General features: G+C 34.4%; 3 protein-coding genes across 4 annotated transcripts; 1 reads left to right on the top strand and 2 right to left on the bottom strand.

Moving 5' to 3' along the window:
- Positions 1-2,773: 2,773 nt before the first annotated feature.
- Positions 2,774-12,859, bottom strand: LOC128872167 (sodium-coupled monocarboxylate transporter 1-like). Its single transcript, XM_054114599.1, has 15 exons — positions 12,524-12,859; positions 11,974-12,303; positions 11,202-11,416; positions 10,205-10,256; positions 9,870-9,937; positions 9,609-9,763; positions 9,295-9,435; positions 8,432-8,540; positions 8,045-8,154; positions 7,559-7,745; positions 6,927-7,013; positions 6,767-6,855; positions 5,608-5,721; positions 5,290-5,479; positions 2,774-5,155 (listed from the first exon to the last, which is right to left on the bottom strand). Exons 2-15 carry the CDS (start codon positions 12,233-12,235, stop codon positions 5,078-5,080), a joined length of 1,857 nt encoding a protein of 618 aa, XP_053970574.1. The 5' UTR covers positions 12,236-12,303; positions 12,524-12,859; the 3' UTR covers positions 2,774-5,077.
- Positions 12,860-13,200: 341 nt separating this feature from the next.
- LOC128872170 (proteasome subunit beta type-6) lies at positions 13,201-14,600 on the bottom strand. The gene is made up of 5 exons (XM_054114604.1): positions 14,412-14,600; positions 14,063-14,130; positions 13,856-13,987; positions 13,507-13,781; positions 13,201-13,434 (listed from the first exon to the last, which is right to left on the bottom strand). Exons 1-5 carry the CDS (start codon positions 14,505-14,507, stop codon positions 13,307-13,309), a joined length of 699 nt encoding a protein of 232 aa, XP_053970579.1. The 5' UTR covers positions 14,508-14,600; the 3' UTR covers positions 13,201-13,306.
- A 130-nt stretch (positions 14,601-14,730) lies between these two features.
- On the top strand, positions 14,731-22,041 carry LOC128872164 (rapamycin-insensitive companion of mTOR). 2 transcript variants are annotated; one of them, XM_054114582.1, is made up of 9 exons: positions 14,731-15,521; positions 15,597-15,644; positions 16,750-16,906; positions 16,985-20,179; positions 20,271-20,400; positions 20,504-20,838; positions 20,921-21,023; positions 21,108-21,215; positions 21,301-22,041. In XM_054114582.1, exons 1-9 carry the CDS (start codon positions 15,470-15,472, stop codon positions 21,667-21,669), a joined length of 4,497 nt encoding a protein of 1,498 aa, XP_053970557.1. In that variant the 5' UTR covers positions 14,731-15,469; the 3' UTR covers positions 21,670-22,041. The 2 variants fall into 2 exon arrangements, with proteins under 2 accessions (XP_053970557.1, XP_053970556.1); XM_054114581.1 differs by having other exon boundaries at positions 20,471-20,838.
- Positions 22,042-22,080: the final 39 nt, after the last annotated feature.

Genomic DNA, 22,080 nt, shown 5'->3' with positions numbered 1-22,080 from the left:
TATATGCATACATGCTATTCAAACATACGTCATTCGAAACCAAAACGGTAATATAAGATACAGGACACGTTCGCGCTCTTATGGTTGTCTCTCTGTGGCGCCAGTAGTTCTCATGCTCGCCGTGCCCTGAAATAATCATGGTAAGAGCCTTGTTTTACGGTAATCCTAATCTCTTTAGATATATATATCAAACGGATTGTTCCGTTTGTTCACACTTGAACGATAGCTCTTATAATTTCGCATTCGTTGCAAACACAGAACTGAAAAAGTTACTCGCGCGTTCCCTGAACTGTGGGAAACAACGCCCTAGAAACTTCATTCTAGCATTTGTACGATCATCGAAAAATATTTTATATACCATCTGTTTGTACACATAATATATATTACCATTATTGATTGATACGTCTGTCGTTGTATCGTGTAATTGGAGATGTGGAAGAGATATTTTGTATACCAGTGATCTGCGTATAATTGTTTGAAATTAACGACTTGGCCAGGCTTTTAACTCATTAATGCATTGTTGTCCATAAAACCAGAACGGTTAAAAAATTATAAATATAAGTAATATAATGTTTTTACCTAGAGTAACGAATTTAACTTTATGCGCTAATGGGTTAAGAGGACGTGGCGTTGATTTTATAGGTGCAAAATAAACGAACTGTTTACGCTTTCATCCTACAAAATCTAGTCCAGATTGTATAAAGTAATTGCGTCGTTGACGTTGGAAATTTCATGCAAGAAGGATGTCACCTTGAGGAGGAATGTGTAGTTATAAAAAGAAACTCTGTCTGCATTCGATTGAACAGTTATTCAGATAATTTTTCTTCTAATTAATCGGCTACAATCATAGTAATCAGTAGTATGGTAATCAAACTACTGATTGTGTATTACAATGTTTGAAATAGATTTAGTTGTTTGAAAAAATGTCAAAAGCTGAAATACCAATAGTGGTGTTATTCGTTTAGTGTGAAGCATGAATTGTTTAATTCAGATTTCTTATTGTCCAAATAATGAATCAACAACAGTTATTTACAGGAATTTTTTCTGAATTATCTTCAGTTCAAGGAAACATCCTTTGTTTACACATGAAATTCTTAGAGGTGGCTATATCTCGAAGAAAGAAGCAGGGGCATCGGTACTGTATTAATTAATTTTTTCGTTTTTTTTTTAAATACAATTCAAATTCAAATACTTTGGTATCCCCTAAATGGATTACCGACTGCTTAATTTTCCGTTAATATTCATAGAAATAATTACTAGTAATTATCAAAGGAAGATAAGTTATTCTTTTGCTCAGGATAGGGAATACTAAAAGACAAAATTATTGTTTATAGTTTGAGCAACGCAGAAAGAACATTCCAAAGCTTTGCAAAGTTGAAATAAAATAATTTTCCTCGTTGCTCGAATTATCACCCATAATTTCGTCTTTTATTATTAACAATATATATTATTTGTCTAGTGACATTTTTAGCGATAATTCGTACAGTATATTTAGTAATTATTATTATCGTTAAAGTAGCGACAGTTATATTGAAATTAATAACAAAAATTGCGTTGCGTCGGCACAAAATATTTGCGATTTTCCACACAAGTAATCATCTCGAGTATCTGTACGCGTAAATAAATAAATGACACATGTTTACGTTTAAATGTGTATTTATTTATTTATTTCATTTCGAATGCGCGTTAATATTTGGATTTACAATTTAGAACGTCGATCTACGATTTATGAATATATAAAAAGATAATATTTCGTGCCAGGAGCGTTTATTCTGTAAGTACAAAAAAAAAATAATATTTTTTTACATATACTCTTTGCGCGCGTACTTTAATCACGTTTATACTTTTTCCTAGTTTTAAGATAATGGTCTTTTCATACGTTTTGTTAACGTTTCAAGTGCCAGAATCTTGAGGAAAGAAAAAATTAACTATAGTTACGAGTAACGAAGATAATAAGATAGCTTTAAGTTTACTTGTTAATCATCTACTTGTACTTCGTCCTTTCCGTTTCCACTTGCAGTATTGTAAGAATTTTAGCGTAACTCCTAATTGATACTTCATATTTATTTACTGATGATATTTACAGATGACATTTCAACGGTAATAGGTACATTTAAATGACATTTACGTTTAGTTTTGTTACTTAATCGAACAATTAACGCGTTAGCAACGTAAGCTAACAACGACCGATTGTTGAAAATTCACGAATTGATATTTCTGTTCTCGATCTTTACGATAAACGAACATGAAGTTAATAATTACTTTGATAGTTACATAATTCATATATTCTTTACTCACTATTATCACACAGCAGTGTGCATTATGTTTTTCTATGCTCGTAGTCATCGATTGGAAATCCTTTTTGTTTAAGGTAGTTGATTTTAACAAAACTTCACTTGATTGTGCCGTGATTAAATATGTACCACTGTGAATCTATTTAGATTTAAATTGACCACAACAATTTTATGAAAAATGATATCGAAATTTTATTATCCTAGCATAGGCCTCGTGAAACGTACGCGTGAAATTTTTCAATTTTAAATGAAAATGCAATGGAGGAACTTGGTAAAAAATTGTCACAATCATTCCTCGAACCAATTGGTGATTTTTAACTAACTGCTTCGACTATCTTCTATTTTAAATTCGATAAGCCATACTTTCGAACGTTACTATCTCGAACCGACTACCTTAAGCTGTTTGTTAAGCTTAAAAAACGAAACGTCGTTAAATAAAGAGTATATGAACGGTCCTTACTACAAACAAAATTATCAATTCAATTTTCAATCGAACGATTGGTTTAAATCGTGTAACGAGCACTTTTCTTTTAGCAAAATTAATCATACCGATCCGAAATACCATCATCACGAGACACACGTTGCGCTTGACACATAATTGATAAAAACCTGTTACACGCAACACGTTTATAATTAGATTGTACATTGCGATTCATGGAAACGAACGATACTCGTGCAGTTTGTCGTCTTCCTCATCCACAAAGCATCAGAACACCCTCGTGTTCTGATCACATTCCTGCCTAATTTTTTATACGTGAAAGTGAATAAACATTGACATGATTAATCCGTGCAAACATATTCTCCGGACGATTTGTATATTAACATCGAAATCTTTGTGTAATCCGATGCTCAACTCTATAAATAAATAGAAACTGCACGAGTCACGCGATTCGCGAATGCTTCTGCAGTCAGTAAAAGTGATCTTAAAATATTTGTTACACGACAAGCTTGTATTGTAAAGGCGTAATAATAGTAATAGCAATATATTAAACATTACAGTGACCGTAGAGTGAATATTTTTCTGGCATTCCTTTCAGGCACGTGTGATGATACAGTCCACGACTCTTAGTTGAACGCGATCATTATTTTCTCTTATACTGTGTTCTATTTCACCACAAATTAATTAATTCTAGTTTTGTAAAATGATAGATCCTATTCAACGTAAAGATACGAAGTTGAGTATTCAGTCATTCGGTAGAGAAATATTAATCGTTGGCTTGGGTCATTTGAATAAACCCATGCTAAATAAAACATAAAGAAATAATTTATGCATAAGGAAAATGCTTCATTAATACTTTGGTGACGATTTATACAAGAAGAATATAGTTTTTTTTTTGTTTTTTTTTTAGAATGAGTAAAATAATATAATAATCAAGTCTCGCGGACTGTGTGTATTTCCAAATGAACATTTCCTTCTCTTTTACAACTTCAGATTATTTATAATTTTAGTACACCATTTTCTTTTCTGCGAATAAAATATATCTCATGGTTAACCATCAGCTTGTCGACTCGTTAATGCAGAGGAAATACAATATACATTTACAGGTACAATTCTCTCACCACCCGAAAAAAAGCTGTGCGCCTTTGTTCTTTACTTTTCTTTTTTCCTTTGCGCACAAGGAACAATGGAAGCGAAGGAAAAACACGTTGGGAAAGTTTCATCGTTCTCGCATTGAATGTTACACATTTTTCCAGTGAAAGTACAACGTCTCTAAAAAGAAAGCTAGTATATTATTAGGATAATACTGCACATATATGTATACACATATATTTTGTCTTTGTACATCTTCGTCAACGTTGAAATACACGTATGAAATATACTAGATCTATGGGTAAATGTAAAAAATAGAAAAAAACAAGCAAACACGTATATCGTCTTCTTTTTATTCCTGTTTATATTCGGTATCAAACAATTCTTCGTCGATAGAATTTGGATGATTAATAACCTAATCACTTTAGACTAAAATGTACAGGATACTATTACAATATTTTACCAAACTGATTTTTTCCATATTCTTTTGTTATATTTTTCTTATAGTCAAGGCATTTTTATTATTCTTGCATTATAAGTTTTATTATAGTCAATAGTTAGAATGGCTTGAAATTTTTTAAGTTATTGTTGGTACGAAGATTAATGTATCTGTATTCCTAGTTACTCATTTATTCCTATTTATTAATGCTGGAAGGTTTTAATTTAAATTGTTAGGCAGTAAGTTTCTTATCTCTATATTCAACCTCTCGACGGATATTGACACGTACGTATACCTTTGCTTTTATATCAAAATTACCATTACTTACGAACACAATACCTTTTAGAGTGAAAGAAATGTACAACATTAAAGTGAGCCAACATATACATTCGTCAAAATTGATTTACGGGTAAAAATTGCATTGGCTTGTGTACACGCGACTAAAGCAAAACAAGAGTCCATTTATTTGTTCCTCAAGTGGGTAATAACGCCTATTTTTAAGAAATCTATGAAAAATTAATTTCTACGACCGAATAAATGTATACGCGGAAAGTCAGCTCGACAAAAATACCACCGTAATCGAATCTAAAGTGATTAGACTACATGTAATCATGAGCTCGGTCTTGTTCGTCAGCGTTCCACTTGTTCGAGCTCTGCACGAGTCATTTCGTGCCTTACATTTCATGATTGGCCTAACTTATGTTATATTCCGGGCACGGCTAATTTAATATTTCAGCTTGTCAACCAAACACTTTCGTCGCTTACGGTTTGTCGACCTCTGATTCGATCAACATCAATAACCGTCGGTCAAGGTCAGACCAATGATACGCTCTCGGTCGTGCCCTCCCCCCTGGTTCTTCGTACCTCAAGACCAACGTCTAAGCTTCCAGGCTGTAAGTGAGAAAAGCAACACTTTCAGATAAAAATTTCTTTTTTAAGCAACAACGATTTAACTAACAAGAGAAAATGTATTTTTCAGATCAGAAATCGAATCGAATCAAATCGAAGTATTAAGTATTGCCTACCTCAACTGGTTCAACTTCTTTATTGGACGTTTTCAAGAATTTTCGTATGATCGGGGCCAGCAGCATCGGATCCAGCTTTTCAACATTTTCTGACGAGATAAGACTGACAGCAAGGCCAACGCTCATCGTCACCAATGCACCTGTCACGGTGTACCAAAGGTAACTGAGACGATACAACGCTAAAGGTTCTCTGAAAAATTTGTTATATATATATATATTATTAGGATAATACTGCACATATATGTATACACATATATATATCGAGGCACTCCTCTTTTCAGAAATTGGTTTTCCAGTGGAATACTTCGGAAAGCTTACGGGAGAAAATCGTCGTCCTCCAAAATCGAATCTGGAGGATCGAACAGCAACAGATTCTCTACTTGAGGAAAGGAGTAATAGCACCCTTCCGTCGTGACGGGTTTCTCGTCGAACCTATTGGAAAGTATTTATTATTTATTACTAAAAAATACAATATTACGATAGAAATTAGACGTATTGTTATTCCATGCATATCTTCGTTGAAACCAGAGCCAACATATTGTACTTCAATTCCCTTCAATGGAATTAAACAATAAGGAAAATGATCGATAATATATGTATGTAAAGGGTTTTCCAAAGGGACCTTTAGGATTTTTATTTTTTTAAATCTTACTTCAATCTTTCAATTGTAATCATGTTGTACTTTTATTAAAAGTTAAAAGCTTGTGTTTTATTAATTGTCTCCATTTCTTGATAGGTGTTATTATTCAATTCCATTAAATGGGAAACATGTTGATCGAAATCTTTGGATGTAATAAGCACACACCTTTTCGGACTACCAGTACGTCAAATTTCTTTCGAAAAATAAGCACACATGTTAATACAGTGGGTGTAGAAAGTATTCGTACATCGATCAATTTCCCAAAAAACTTTTGTGTGAAATTGTAGTTTCTTAACTTCTTTTTTTATAATCAATGATATTTTACATATTCTCGGAAATCTCTAGAATAGATATAGTCCAAACAACAGTTATTGGTTTATATAATTTGCGAAATTAACAAGAAAATACGAAAAATTGGTAGAAATATGGAAACAATAAATATTCATAATTGTTAGAATATAGTATAAGAGTTGCAGCAATTATAAAATCAAAATGAAATCCCACAAAGTATTAATTATTTATAAATTAATGTAAATTTCATGTTTCTTTTTAATGAAGTTTTGAAAATTTAACATTTGTTCGAATACTTATTGCTTCAATATTTCTATCGATTAATTGTCTTTTTCTTGTTAATTTCGCAACTTACATAAGTAGCTATTTTTTTTTGTAATCTATCTATTCTAGAGATTTCCGAGAATATGTAGAATGTCATTGTTTATAAAAAAATAAGTTAATAAATTACAATTTTACATAGTTTTTTTGGAAATTGATCGGTGTACGAATACTTTCTACACCCACTGTAATAAAATTATGATTTCTAATTCTAAGAAATTTTACTTCAATCTCCCACTGGCGATCGCTGTTTCAGCTGAAAGACTGATCCATCCCATGAAGCCCAAACCGGAAAGGCCACCGATGAGAGCACCCTAAATTTAGCATAATGCATGTAAACTTGCGTGATGGATTAACACTAATTATTTATTATATTTCAGCATACATTGGCGTTCACCCATGGCAAGAGGACACCCATGCTGAAAATACCGAGAGAAGGACCACTGGTAATGGACGCCAAGCTCGTTGACAACTGAAACATACTGTATTTCAGATAAAAGCTCTCTTCAATTGTGCATTTGAACCAGAGATGGCTAGAATTTCACTTGGATTTATACGTAACGTGTATTGAACTGAAGGGTAGCTTCGAGTTTATTAGAATGCAAAAGATTTTCGAAAAGGGACTTTAACACTTTCATTTTTAATAATGAAATACGATTGTCAGTAGAATTTATTCATATATGTGATTCATATTAATATAAGTATTTATTAGTACTTATATGAATGGAATATATTATTTATATTAACTCCTACGGATATATAAATAATGATTAATATAAATCCGACATATTCCGCACCGTTTGTGGTGTATTGCCATTTATTTATATTAATACGAATCAGATATGTGTCTTATTAGAATAATGAAATCCTAAAGCACCCTTTTGAACAATCTACTATGTGTACCGATAATTTCACCACCCACAGTATTCAGATAAAAGTTATTCATGCAACTTGAAAATTATTTGAAATTCGTTATTTAAATGAGAATTTTATCCATCTCTGACACGCAAGCAATACCTGCAAAACGTGGGACCCCGTTTTCTCGACAACGAACACGAGTGCCACGCAAATTATCCCTAAAACGACCACCGTGAGTTTCATTAAAGTATCTGCCACTTTAGGAGTAAATGGTGTCTTCCTGAAGGGTTTCACGAAGTCTTCCAGCACCACCGCGGACATGGAGTTTAAACCAGTGGACAGAGAGCTAAAGTCGAGGGGAAAGATGAATATCGAGCGTTAATCAGGTATCACAGAAAACACTTTTCAAATGAATAATAATTAGAATTATTCCTTGACGTATACAAGCATCAAATAATTCAATAATAATCAGAATTATTCTTTGAAATCAACTTTTTGTACAATATAAAAAGAGATGAAAATAAGAGAGTGATTCTTTGAAATAATTCGCTTTAAGAATTTAGTTAATTAACTTCCCGATTTACAGGGAAGTTATTGTATTTGCCCCTAATTTTCTTTAATTATTTGCATTTTTGGGAAGCTTACCTCAAAGCTGCGCTAAATACGCCAGCGACGAAGAGACCCGGAAGTCCTGGCATGTCTCTTAATATGTTCATGACGAGCAGTGGTAGTAATTGGTCCTTCGCACCTGCTAGCTATATCGACATTGAATTATTTTATTGTCGATTTGACAAATTTCAAATTTAAATTAACGAAAAATAGTTGAAGCGTTAAATACGATATTCTAATTTTACAAATGAAAGAAAGAAACTGCAAGTAATAAAGATAAAGGAATATCGCACAATTGTCAGCTTGTTATTTTTAAGTATTCAATATTAGATATATAGGCGATGCCTATTGAATGTGAAATCTGATACTTCCACTTCGCGATGCGTTGTGAAATTGAACTATCAGTGAAGCTGCGGTTATTACCTTGGTCGTAAGTGGATCACACTCATGATACCAGGCATATATTAACATTCCCGCGTATCCGCATGTTCCCATTAAAATCAAGACTCCGACTATGAAATACCAGAGTGCTCTAGAAACGAACAATTCCATATATCCCGTTATTTATTGTAATATTCGTAAAATTCTATTTTATACGTCAATGTTTCTGAAACTGAGGTGAACCACTGATTGGATCCACCTAATCCCTGGAGAATGTTTGTATAAATATTAAGTATAGAAATTAATTCTGTGCCTCTGTATTCAATTATTTACAACTCTAGTTTGTAAAATATTTATTTCACTTGTTCATTTGCCATTTAAAAAGAAATCCATTTAAAAAGAAATTTTTCTCATTTGCCATCATTTATTTTCAGATTACAAAATAAAAAACATAATTTCTTAAGATTATTCAATAAAAAAAAAAAAATGATTTTACTATTAAATATTAGATTGTCCCCAAAGCTTCTTCCATGACTTGCACTCAATTATTTTCTGTGATAGTGTTTATATAAATAGACAACCTAATCTATTAGATGTTAATATTGTATAACAGTAATGGAGCAAAATGAATCGTACGCAATTTAATAATGTAACATTAGACATAAAATATTGTGTACGTATTACTTATTAATGAAATGGAAGAAACTTTTGGGACAACCTGATACTATCAAGAGATATGCTTCAATGAACGATGTATGAAGTTTAAATTAAATAGTTTGAAGCTTTTTATGTCGAATACACTTTTTTAAAAAGCAAGCGAGAGATGTATTTAAAAAATAATAGTCAATTCTAGAGTAAAGTTTGAGAAACATTGTCAGACAGAAATCTATAGAAAGTCGACGTACCTTCTAGCCGATCCCAACGTGGGCAACGCGAGGTATCGCTGTATCATATTTTGATTGATAGCGGATATTTGCAACCAGTGAACGAAACCACCAATCACTAGGGACCAAATTGTGTGCCTCGTAAGAGGATTCCAATCTGTCCTATTAAATAATTGTACAAATTAAAAACGGTGTCATCAGCTTAGGAAAGGGTCCGATAACAATATATATTTGAAACGTTTAAAATAATATAACAAAAATATTTTCAATAGAGAATCAACATAAAAATTTGAAATTTGTATAAACATCCATGGTCTACTTGGTACGATGCTCACGTGGGCCACTCGAGCCTTCCAGATTCCAGATTTCTCCTCAACACCAATGATAATCCACCCACGTCGTTCGTCCCCTTGATAACGATCAATAGCATAGAACCGAACATTATGAAGGCTTGAATGAAATCGGTCCACACCACCGCGCGTAAACCACCCTAATCGGCAAAATGCATCGTTGACGAGTAATTTTCACATGGCTTACAATAACAACGTAAAAGAGATGATATAATTTTCATCTGAATTTACAGAATAATTTCTTACCACGCAGGTGTAAAAAATGCACACGATACACACGAACGGAGTCACTATGTGCACATTCACCCCAGTGACTGAAAGTTACGCTATTATTATTTTTTCTTTTCATCAGAGATACCGAATGTTATTATGTAATCAAATATAACGTAGAAGATAAACAAGCGTTTGTCAAAATCGGAATTTAAAATATATTCTGTCATATACGTTATCTATTTTGGTTTTATACTATAAAAATAACTATTTTATTATTGAGTATTACTGAAAGGCCTGAAGAAGATCCATACGAGCATTAAATTTCTTGTATTAATAATTGGTATAATTACACAACGTATGTACGATACCTTGATTGAAAGCTAGGGCAGGTACGTAAATAACGATAGGAAGCCATGTCATCTAAAAGGATAAGGAATGAATTTTTGTAGATGTTTAGAATTGAAGCGAACCTATCTATACACCTGTCCCCTGACGCACACGGTGGATATTATCAACAAAATACTATGTAAATATATTTACAGGATATCCGTATAAGGATAAAGTAAATCTAGAATAGAATAAATTAATTCAGACGTAAAATAGAGTTAAAATACAAATGAAAGATGAACACGGTATCACTCCATTCATGAAATAAGAGATACATTGTTACTATATCTTATACATTTATAATTTTTAGTTTCTATGGATTTTTTTTTTTATTTTTAAGGGGGGAGTCTGGTCCAGCTAATGTATTTTTCGAATGCATATAATTTCCAGATATAATTAATTTTTGTTATTGAAACTTGTTTTCCATATAAAGGGACGTTCAAAGAAGAAAATTTGACAGTGTAGATTTAATTTTAATGTACACATATATAGATATACATAGTAGTCGCAAGGAAAGGATTCGGTCAAAACGGTGGGATATGTGGAGCCCTGGGAAAACATCTGATAGGTAAAATCAGAAAATTTTTTTCTTTAGTAGGTACGTAAAATGCGTATGAACCTCAATTTGCAAACAAAAATTGTTAATTGTTAATTGCAAAAATAGCGGCAAAAAACATGAAAATGAACGATACATGTCGGCCGTTATATATATATATAATATATATTATTATTATTCTTTGAACATTATCCCTTTATATGTAAAAAAAGTTTCAATAACAAAAATTAATTATATCTAGAAATTATATGCATTAGAAAAATACATTAGCTGGGCCAGACTCTCCCCTTAAGGAGCGATTCATTATTACTTAAATTTTTAGTAATCCATCATTTTGAAAACTGTGTAAAAAGAGTACCGTCTAAATCACGGGTTAGGTGTATTTAGATTTTTGCTTATCGTCGAATTGATCAATGACTTACGACGCTGATCGAGAAAAGCACCGATCCCAGAATTCGAATCTTTTTATTAAATCGCTTCTCGAGGTACTCGTAGGTACTTGTCAGTCTAAGTTCATGGAAGACAGGTAAATATATTCCAGACATCACAAAACCGACGATGATTACCCCAAAACATATGCAAAGGTAGCTGGTACCATGCATGTAAACCTCCGTCGGTGTACCCAGTAATGAGATTCCTGTTATTGCAATAATAATTCACGGATCTATTGTACATTAAGCAACAAAATTATTCAAAAAATGTTGCCATACATCATGCTATTTACTCGACAATTATTAAGTGTAGAAATTAATATCGTGCCTTTGCATCGAATTATTTGTAACTCTAGTTTAAATAGAAATATTTGATTCAACATTTCATTTTCCAACTAACTTCTCCACTTTAGTTTTCTCCCGGAATGTGTGAGGGAAGATTAAAAGTTCCACTACTTCTTCTGTATAAACAAATGCTATGTTTATCTTAGAAAGCTATAGAATTAATTTCTACGCCTAATATTTTCCAGAATCTAACTTACGATACATTATACTACTCGTTCTTTAAAGTTCGAGCTTCAAACAATTACAATTTTAATCTATCAGAATAGAAATCACAATAAAAATCACGATTAAAACTATAACTGTAGTTTAGATTCCAAATTTGGTAGCTTAAGCTACTGATTTTATGTCTTCATTTTAAGTTAATGTTGATTAATTTTTATACTCAGCTAAAAGAGTGTGATTAGAAGCAAGGGCCTACCAGATATGAAGCTGGCTATTAGACTCAAACTGACGGGGAAGGTCTTCATGTTTCTTCCACCCACGAGGTATTCGTCCTCCCCTGACGATTTCTTAATGAAACCAAAGTAAATCCCAACTAGGCCACAGGTCATCAGCATGAACGCGAAAACCAGGTAGTCCCACATTCCGAAACTTCTCATCATTTCGCTCACTTCCTGGACCGTAGGCACATCCTGCGACCATGTTGGTAGACGGTCCTCCAAGGTACCCTCCGCGGTCATTATGTTACAAAACGGAATCTTGAGTTCAGATACAACGCCTCTGGGCGCTTTGCGTTACGACTTCCGTTCTGTCCTCACGGCAATTAATCGAATTTAATTGATGATAAAACGGAATAACGAACGTAATGCATAAAACAATTCGAGCTAGTTTAGCTGAATTTAAACATTTCGATCCTGGTTGATATTCAGGATAAAATCTTAATACAACGTTTGCGTTAACTAGAGATGAACCTACTATCTATGAACTACGAATATTAATAATAATAATAAATTAAATATCGCACATACCGTAATTGTTGTACTTGAGAATTGTTTTGTCCATTAAAACTTCTTTATCAAAAGAGATTACGGAGAAGTGGACTTCCGCTACTTCCACTTGGATACATTTGCGAAAACAGCGAACCGAAATTGATATAAAAGTTGCTTTACAAAATGTATAAACGATGCGTTTTTACACAGGATGTACACATTAAAGAAGAATGTATTTATATTTACACGAGAACTAGATAAAAAGAATTACTAACAATGCGACACGTTTGTGTGATGCGTGCTGACCGTAGAAGGTCGCAGAGGGTATCACGGAAGACCGACTACAACTACCGTGACAGTTCATCTGAAAAGAGCCAAAAGCCCGAAGCGGCTCGATCCGATTGCACACATCATGATTGTGCCATTGTGACAATTTTCTCATTAAACCGACAATGGACATTAAGTACGAAGTTAAAACGACCGGGTATATATCGGAGTGAATCGTAAGTGGATAATACGACCTAGATATAGTTGTAGTCGTGTAGATGTGTTTGGTCACACTAACGATCGCGATTTAGCGAGGCTCCCGAAATGATTTTCGGGTATCAATAAATTATTTATCGGATTTGTTACAACGTGTAAAGACTTCTTTAAAGACTGTACTAACGTATTAGTTTAATTTTGGGACGACACAAAATTAACGAGAAATAGTAAAATAGGTGTCCTTTTGTTTAGATTTAATTAAGAAACTCGACATAATCGGTACAAGATTTTTGGTGCTATACAATATAATTTATGAATAACATCTGAACATAAAGATGTTCAACCCTCATAAAAGCGTGGCAAATCGTTGCCCAGTATAACTTTTCTGTCAATTCCTTGTTCCGTGATAACACCAATTCGAATGACACCGCCGCTGCTACCGTCACGAGACATCGCCAATGCCAATGCTGTAAAGTCAAGGAAGTCCATAAGTATCAAACTATTAGATAATCATATCGGCATGCGTGTTAACTGCTTACTATTTTCAACTAATTTGACACATTCATCCTTTGTCATGTTTGGTTTGTACTGAGAATCCATGTAACCATACACATACGTCGAACCAGACCCCCCAATGGAAATTGGTTGCCGTACACACATGCCACCTATGGGGACACTATAAACTTGACCTCCCTTACGGCTGTCCCATCCTGCCACCAAGATTCCAGCCATTAAAGAATCCCGGTAATTGTAACACAATTCGCGGAATACATTTGCTGCTGTTTCCACTAATGGCTCCATGCCTAATTCCATTCTACAAAAATATAATTGTGTCTTTTACAATAATTACTATTAAATATGAACTAATTATACATATAAGCTACTTACTTGTGAAGTGCTAAATGGTATGCGACTATGTCTGAAATAGCTTGAGTGTCTGCTGCTGAACCAGACCGACAACAATAAATGTAGTCTGTGATTTTGGTCAATTTATCAGCAAAGCGATTGGAGATATAAGCCCTGCAAGAATATTAAACAGTTATACAACTATTGTTATATTATCTGGACAAGGGTTAAATAGGATTTATTTCTTACCCTGTAGTTGCTCGAGAATCTGCTCCAATCACAACACCTCCATTAAATTCACAAGCCATAATTGATGTCTAATTAACAAAATTTTTAAAAAGTTATATGATTAATCGAATAATTTATACTATCAATAAATAATAATTGATAGATATTAGAGCATATCAAAGTGAATATACTCTTTCATAAATTATTAAATTATTATTGTATGTAAGAGAATCGTCGAAATTTATGAAAACAGATGTATGTCGTGTAATTTATTAAGATTATTAGGAATTTTTCATTGAAGATACCCATAAGTTTGCATTGTCATTCTAACCTAGAAACATATTAATGTCAAAGTTTAATCGAAACTTACGCCTGTACTTTGTTCCGAATGAAGCCAATCTGGAACTAAATTATCATTAACTGGACCCATGTTGTGTTGAACCAAATTATCCACCGCATAAGCCATTATTTTCAAATTTAAAGAAACTACCGCTTTAACCGATCACTATAGAATTGTTGAAAGATGAAAGCTAATTCACGTAAATTCACGTAGTACAGTGTAGCCATCTATAAAGATTGAAGGACGATGAGAAAGCTCACTTCTAAACACAATCGCTAGAAATAAACTATATTACGAATCCAATAAGATTATTAACAAATATTATAATCTTTCAATAAAACGAAATCAATTTGCCGTTACTTAATATTTGATAATCAATTCTTCTTTATGACTCGAATCATGTTTACATCATAGGATGAAATTCTAACAATGACCAAACGAAAACATTTTTTTAAACAGGACCATTTTTACTGTTATAAAATCAATATTAACGTTGAAAAGAATATAATGCCATCCAAAAAAAATCATGGAAGTTCCGGGGATGTAATTGTAACGAAGAAATTAAACTATGAAACGAGAGTGCAACATTGTTGTTTGAAAATTTGATCTGTTGAACCATGTTGAACCTCGACCACGCCAGTCGAATGTGTCGCATGTATTTCGCTTGTATATTTAGACAGTGGAAAATACGTTGCTACTTCAGAAATAAAGTACTCGCTCCATGGAATTCGTGTTTAGTGTAAAATCGTGTTCGTGGATGATATTTAACGCATGACTTGACACAGAAGTTTTGTTAACTTTACGGGAAATAGGAAACAGAAAAAGCGTGTTCGCTTGTCGATTATACGTCTATCGTGACCCTTGCAACTTTCTCAGGATACCTAAAAATTTCTCAAAGTGTGCGGTAGATCGAGTGCAACGTTCTCATGTAATCCTTGACTCGTGTTACAGTTGATTTATCAGTAGTGCGTTTATAGTGCTTCGGGCATTGGATTAACAATGAAAATGTCATATGCTATGCGAAAGAACAGCAGTAACAATCGGACAAAAAGTGTTGATTGTGATCGTGGGTAGCAGCCGGTAAAGAAATGGCAATTCCTAGTTGGAAGATTTGGGGTAGAAACCTTCGTATGAGCCATCGTATGTTGAACATTGACTGTCAGTTTCTTTATTTCGAAACTACGCTCGTTTTCTATTCATGTGTTCTTTTTATAGGCCACCAAAACACTGAAGACAGCTGCGTGCAACTCGATCTGTCAAGAGGTTAGTAACCTAACCTGTAATCTGCAACTTTCTACTCACAGTACTCTTGATAACATGACCTCACATAGGTCTACAATTACAGTGCCAAACATAAATATTAGCACAGAGCGATTCTCAGAAGGAAGTTGGTTGTAAATGTGAAAAAAACAATCATAACACACATTTGATTCTCATTGTAACATAACTTTATTATCTCATATTCTCAAATATGTAGAAAAAAAATTCACTCATGTTTTGTACAATAACAAGATAATCGTAAATGTGCTTCAAGCTGGACACAAATATTGGCATGTTGCAAGTATTATGCTGAAAATGTTGTTTTTCATGCTGTCTTCTTATAACATAATGATGTTGTGTAATAGGGAATCTCAGACATAACGAACGCTAAGAACTGTTGGTTTGGAGTATCTTTAACTTTTCCAATGTTAAAGTGATTTCCTTTTATCGTAATCTGTTTTATATTTTTGTGTCTTTCAATAATATTTTGTACTGTTGCATAACTTGTGTACATAATATTTCTAATCTCTGTAGAATTTTTCACTTCTCCAATTACTGACTAATTTATGATACCTAAACTTGTTTCTTTCTCTTTTCTAATGATGAATGCATTAATAGAAAAAAGTGGAGAAGAGAAGTTATCAACATATTTCTGGAGTAAAACTTTTTTTTCCTGTACTCTGTGCATTATAAGATACCATCCATAGTTAGTCTCCTATTTTGGGAATACTGATTTAAAACATTTATAAAAATATTAAATTTCTGTTTATTTTGAGTAGTTATATAAAATTGTTGCTCATGCCAATAACTTTGTGACTCACTGTACGCATGTTTATCTTTGTAACTTCCATTGCAATAGGTGTCTCTTCTAAGTAATACAAGAAACAACAACTTCAAATTAAAGTAAACCGTCTTTAAGGGATAATAGAAAATTACTTTTTAATGTCAGCATTCATAAGCTTTCCAACGTAACAGTAAGCAACTTATTTTTGTTCTACACTGTTACAGAAAATAAGGAAATATATATTTTTATTGTATACATAGTCAAATAATTTTGTAAAATATATCTACATCTCTAATGACTATTAGAAATGCATTTTTTCATTAGGTCTGAAGGAAAACATTAAAGAAATTTTGACTAACCTTTGTCAGCGACACAATGTTCCAAGCATAAAAAAACTAGCATATCTTAATGCTATTGTTAAGTTAATTAGTGAAAATGATTCACCGGAATATGGGTATGCCACTGACGATATATTTTGCTGGTAAGAATTTTTGAGTATTCATTATGAGTATTATAGAATTATTATCGTGTATCATTACATTATTTTTTAATTTTCTAGCCTACGAGTTGGTCTCATTCATGAAGCCACACAAGTTCGTGCTGCCGCATTGCGTGCAGTACGATATATGCTCAAGAAAGAACAAGATGTTATTGCAATTAATAAATTGCAATATCCATATTTTGTTGCTCGTAGTATGGATATTAATTTACGAAATGAAACAGAAGGATTACAAGCTCTTAGACTTGTTAGAAGAATTTTAGTATTAGCTCCAAAACATTTTAGTCCAATTTTAGCAAGATCTTTAATAAGCCTGACAAACGGAGGAGTCGAAGAAAAGGATGGAACGTTTCGAGCATTCTTGGCAACTCTTTGCGAGTTAGGAGTTCTAAATTCAAATTTGTTAATTAGCTGTGGAGGCATTGGTGCCCTTGGAAGAGCTGCTATGACTGGACAAAGCCCTGCTATAATAGAATCTGTCGTAGCAGTCTTATTAAAGTTATTAAATACTCCCGAAACCAGGAATAGTGTTTCTCTCTTATGTTTTGCTGCTCCTTATTGCGAGTTGCATTCTTTAAGTATAGACGGAACAAAAGAAGAACGAGAAAGATTCGCAGCAAGTAAATTGGCATTATTGAGTATACTGAGATCTTATCCTGGTGTTCTACATTTTTGTCGACCCGATGATAACTCAGGATTAAAAGCTATAGCAGATATATTGTATGTTGAACAACTCGAAGTACGACGCGCTGTTCTAGAATTACTTTATGAATTGTTGAATCTACCTTTACCTACATGGACAGATGAGCCAGATGTTGCTCTAGCAGCAGTAGATCCTAGTAGGACGCGTGATTCATGGAAATTGTCAGAAGGCTTTGTTGCGGCTGAAGGAAAATATATTTTACCGTCTTTATCGTCACGCTGTCCAAATATTACAGAAATACATTTAGCGTTGCTGGTTTACGTTTTATTAGAATGTGGTCTCCATTACGCTCTCGCGGAAACTATTGTTTCTAGCGATACATTTATTTCTGTACGCGCTGCTGTTCTTTTAGGTGCGTTATTGCATCTTGCACATTCTCTATTGCCTCCAGAAGCATGTGATCTTACACCTCCTTTACCGAATTTATTGGAACACGCGAGTGCTGGAAAGCACCAGGCCTTAGCAGCTGTAACAATTTTGGAGCGAATGCATATTATGATGCGACGAAGACCAGCACCTGCGAGTCTATTTCTAGATAAAATTTTACAAGCAGGTACTTGGTTGAGGCCGACCATACCAAGACGGCAACGAACGTCGGGCAGGCATTGGCTGCGTAGAGAATCGCCAACTACTCCTCTCTTAAAAGATGCTCAAGTACTCAGTTCGAAAGATGCTCTCGCATGGAATTGGCCGGTAGTGCGATCTATATTACGATCACGAGAAGATACGATGCGAATATTCCATGATTCCGATCACAGGTTGTTCATGAAAAGGCTCGTACGTTATTTTAAACCTTGTTCAAATGGATATAGTAGAATAGAGCTAGCAACAAATGCCAATTTAGCACGAGAAGCAACATTAGCTGGTTGTGATTTATTAAACTGTTTATTAGAACTTCACGAACCCGAGGGTACGAAACTATTAAATGAATTAATTGGAGATATCGCGGAGCAAATTACTTGCGTTCAAACAGCTCAGTCTGCTCACGAGTGTTTATTTTCACCTCGTCATATGTCTACCACTTGTTGTCAAAAGTATTTCCTGTTTCTTGGACATTTGAGCCATTCGGCGAAAGGAACTGTAATCCTGAATGGGTTTAATTTATTAGAAAAGTTGCAAGACTTAGCTTTAGCTACTAATCATGACTGTTACGTTAAACTAATAGTCTCAAGTTTAGATTATTCTAGAGACGGATCTAATAGGAAAGTAATGACTAAGATTATTACGGAAGCATCATCGGACAATACACGTCTATACGCTACACAGTTCCTTCGGTTGATACTGAGAGCCAGAATGGCCGATGCCTATCGTTGGGCGATAACGTTACTGTCTGATCGGTTATCGGATTCCAATAAAACTGTAGCACTAACTGCTTTAGAAGCGTTGCACGAAGCTTGCGAAGAAACGAAGTATTTAGAAGCTCTGTTGCAGCAAGGAGGTCAATCTCGTGATTGGAGTAAATGGCTCGAAGAATTAGGCGACAAAGGTTACTTGTTGAAAATTCGATTGTACTCTCTTCATCAAGGTTTCACGACACTTTCATCTCCCACGGAAGAATTGGAAAAGTGGATTTGTCCAGGGGGTTTCGCAGAAAGATACGTTGGTTTAATAGAGGGTGAAATACACGATTCCTTAACGCGTCGTCAAAGAGATGAAACTGGAAGTTATCATAGGAGAACAACTAACGTTCCTATGACACCTCAAGATATTTTTGTTTTGCCACACTTGATAGGACAATTGGCACAACACGAGCTGGGTATGCAGTTGTTGTTACGTCGAAATGTAATACAACGTTTCGCTCGAGTTATTCAACGATTCAGAATGGAAGTAGGCGGTACGGATTCGGAATCAAACTCGCGATGTACCAAAACTAATTGTTCATTAATCGATGATGGTTGCGTTATGTCAGAGGAGTCTGGTACAGACGAAACGGTAGAATCGAATAGATTGGAGACAATAATGGATTCCGAGTCTGCGGAAGTAATAGATACGTGTAACCTACAAAAAGGTGATTCCTTAGCCGAACTTCGTCGAAAGACAAGTCTAGATGATTCAAGACGCGTCACTGCAGATAGGAGTTGGAGATTGGAGTTGAAAGCTCGAGACGAGCAAGGTACTAGTTTAAGTAAAAAGATTTTAAGAGCGAAGTCTGCATTGTGGGTTCTTGGCCACGCTGGAACATCGGCTGCTGGCGTAGAACAATTAAATCATTTAGGAACTATAGAATTGATAACGTCCATGGCAGAGACATGCCCGTATTACGCGGTACGAGCAACAGCTATGTATAGTCTCAGTCTTATTGGCACCACTCGTGCAGGTGCTGATGCACTGTTGAATTTCGACTGGCCATGCGTCAGACACAGACGTGGAGATCATTGGCCAATTGTTCCTCCTACTAGCACGTATTCAGCGCCAAGTCCGATCCCCATACAACGACACCATCGAAGTCTTAGTGACGGGAAACCAGAGTTACCGGAACCAGTAGCTCGAAGAACCAGAAATAGATCCGAAAGTGCAGCTACAGATCTTGAAGCCAGGCGCTATGCTCTACCGTAAGACTTGTTTCCAAATTTCTGTTGATTAATAAAATTCAATAAATCTTTTTTATTCTGTGATGTCATTAATAATCTTCTTTCATTACAGAGAAAGGGGAGAAACACCAAGTCCTGTTTCAAGTATTCAAAGATTAAGCCAACAAGATGCTGAAGGGTATGCAAAACTTCGTAGCTTCCAGCGCCATCGTAGGCCAAGTTATTCTCAAAGTAGTTTAGAGGTAAGCGTATCAATTTATCTTTCATTTCACGGAACGTGTAACTAAGCATTGTTGTATCTGATTTGTTTAGATGTACAGTTTAGATGGCCGACTTTCGTTGCAGAGTTTATTAGAGTTTGATTCATCTCGCAGCTGGATTGCGGATCACGTACTCACCTCGACGCCTCCACCTCCTGAAGATAGTAACGATAATTTATTTTACATGGGTATCGCCCTGCCAAAGAGACTTATAACTATTTTTCCGGAACTGCCACAACCATCCTTCCGAACTATAGCGGACAACGTACCTAAATCCGATATAGAATCGACCGAAGTGGATGAAGAGTCTTGTTCGGAGTATGACGTAGATGCAGACCATTGTCGTATATGTTTAGTATGTCACCCCGGAAAAAGTAGTAACAGAGATTCGATTACAGATCAAGACGCTAAGTTGCAAAGGTAAGATTAATTTAACACGTTTAACATGTTAAAAAAAATTAAATAATACTAATTTTAATGATGTATGACTTTACTTGGACAGAGTAATAATCAGACATGCTCAGCGCATGGCAAATCCTCTATGGTACAGGCATAGTCGGCAAACCTTGCTTAGATTACGACAACTTCATTCGGAAAAATTTCAGGTACACCAAGAAATTCAGTTTTAGGAATAAAAATAAAGTACGTATACCTACAATAATTTCTTAATATATAATGTTACGTTGTAGGACGCTTGTTTGTTTTCGGACGTAGCAGCTCGTTTAGGCAGTGGTACATACAGAATGCCAGCACGGCGATTTTTACAAGAATTATTCCTGGACTCTAAATTCGATGCAGTAAGTCTACATCATATTTTATGGGGGAAACAGAGTAGCGCGATTTAAATTGTAGTTTGCAATTAATGTAAATATTTTAATGCAGCTTTACATAGAACCGGCTAACATACTAAAATTGAACGATGGTAATGACGAGAAATCATTGCGACCTCCCATTTCCGCGCCACCTGAACCCAACTCCCGTGTGCCTTCAGAAAGTAAAATCAATGGAAGAATTACTTTTTCTGAGATTCAAGTAACTCAACTGGATGCCGTTATCGAGGTGGCAGGGGGCGATTCCTGCGTGACGCAAAAATATAATAAAACGCAAGAGGTTTTACGCAAACCAGAACGACGAAGCGATGAGAAGATAATAGCCGAAATTTTAAAACCAGAGGAAAGGATACGTCTGTCAAAGAGTTCCGATAGATTGTTAAAGGTATCAGGTACAAACAGTGCCATCAGCCTTGATTAGTAATTCCCGGTTCTCAAGCAATTGTAAATATTTTGTACCATAATATCGTTAAAGTATGAAATACATTGCACTGCCAAAATTGAGTCAAAAACCGATAAATCGATATATGCTTGTGTGATTCTAACGATTGAAAGAATCAGTTTTGTTAGTTGATTACAGGTTATCGCAAAATGAGTTGTCGGATAATGTATACGTTTTTTACACCTCGTCTGTGATGCAACAATAAGATGTAACTAACAAAAAAAAAGGTATAAATTGTTTTGTGACACTCGTACTTTGCGTTTCTAATTTTTTTTAATGTGTTCCAAATTTTAAGACAGAAAAACAAATGTAATTATCTCTGACAAATAAAATTTGTTTTCTCATCTTCCACGTAGATTAAGTTTCATTTAATAAATAATGAAACTCGAA

This window comes from Hylaeus volcanicus, chromosome 2 (genome assembly GCF_026283585.1).
Source record: "Hylaeus volcanicus isolate JK05 chromosome 2, UHH_iyHylVolc1.0_haploid, whole genome shotgun sequence".
NCBI classification, from domain to species: Eukaryota; Metazoa; Arthropoda; class Insecta; order Hymenoptera; family Colletidae; genus Hylaeus; species Hylaeus volcanicus.
Note: the sequence above shows the minus strand (reverse complement) of the source record. Positions and strands in the feature narration are given on the sequence as shown.

What these genes read in the sequence shown, in the direction of transcription:
- LOC128872164 (XM_054114581.1), top strand. Translation starts at nt 15,470, where the DNA reads ATGGCAATTCCTAGTTGGAAGATTTGGGGTAGAAACCTTCGTATGAGC. An exon ending in GCAACTCGATCTGTCAAGAG is followed by an intron (nt 15,645 to 16,749) that starts GTTAGTAACCTA and finishes TTTTTTCATTAG; the next exon opens with GTCTGAAGGAAAACATTAAA. An exon ending in ACTGACGATATATTTTGCTG is followed by an intron (nt 16,907 to 16,984) that starts GTAAGAATTTTT and finishes TTAATTTTCTAG; the next exon opens with CCTACGAGTTGGTCTCATTC.
- LOC128872167 (XM_054114599.1), bottom strand. Translation starts at nt 12,235, where the DNA reads ATGACCGCGGAGGGTACCTTGGAGGACCGTCTACCAACATGGTCGCAG. An exon ending in AATAGCCAGCTTCATATCTG is followed by an intron (nt 11,417 to 11,973) that starts GTAGGCCCTTGC and finishes TTGCAATAACAG; the next exon opens with GAATCTCATTACTGGGTACA. An exon ending in AAGAAGTTGAACCAGTTGAG is followed by an intron (nt 5,156 to 5,289) that starts GTAGGCAATACT and finishes TCTCACTTACAG; the next exon opens with CCTGGAAGCTTAGACGTTGG.
- LOC128872170 (XM_054114604.1), bottom strand. Translation starts at nt 14,507, where the DNA reads ATGGCTTATGCGGTGGATAATTTGGTTCAACACAACATGGGTCCAGTT. An exon ending in ATTCGGAACAAAGTACAGGC is followed by an intron (nt 14,131 to 14,411) that starts GTAAGTTTCGAT and finishes TTTGTTAATTAG; the next exon opens with ACATCAATTATGGCTTGTGA. An exon ending in GATTCTCGAGCAACTACAGG is followed by an intron (nt 13,988 to 14,062) that starts GTAAGAAATAAA and finishes ATATTCTTGCAG; the next exon opens with GGCTTATATCTCCAATCGCT.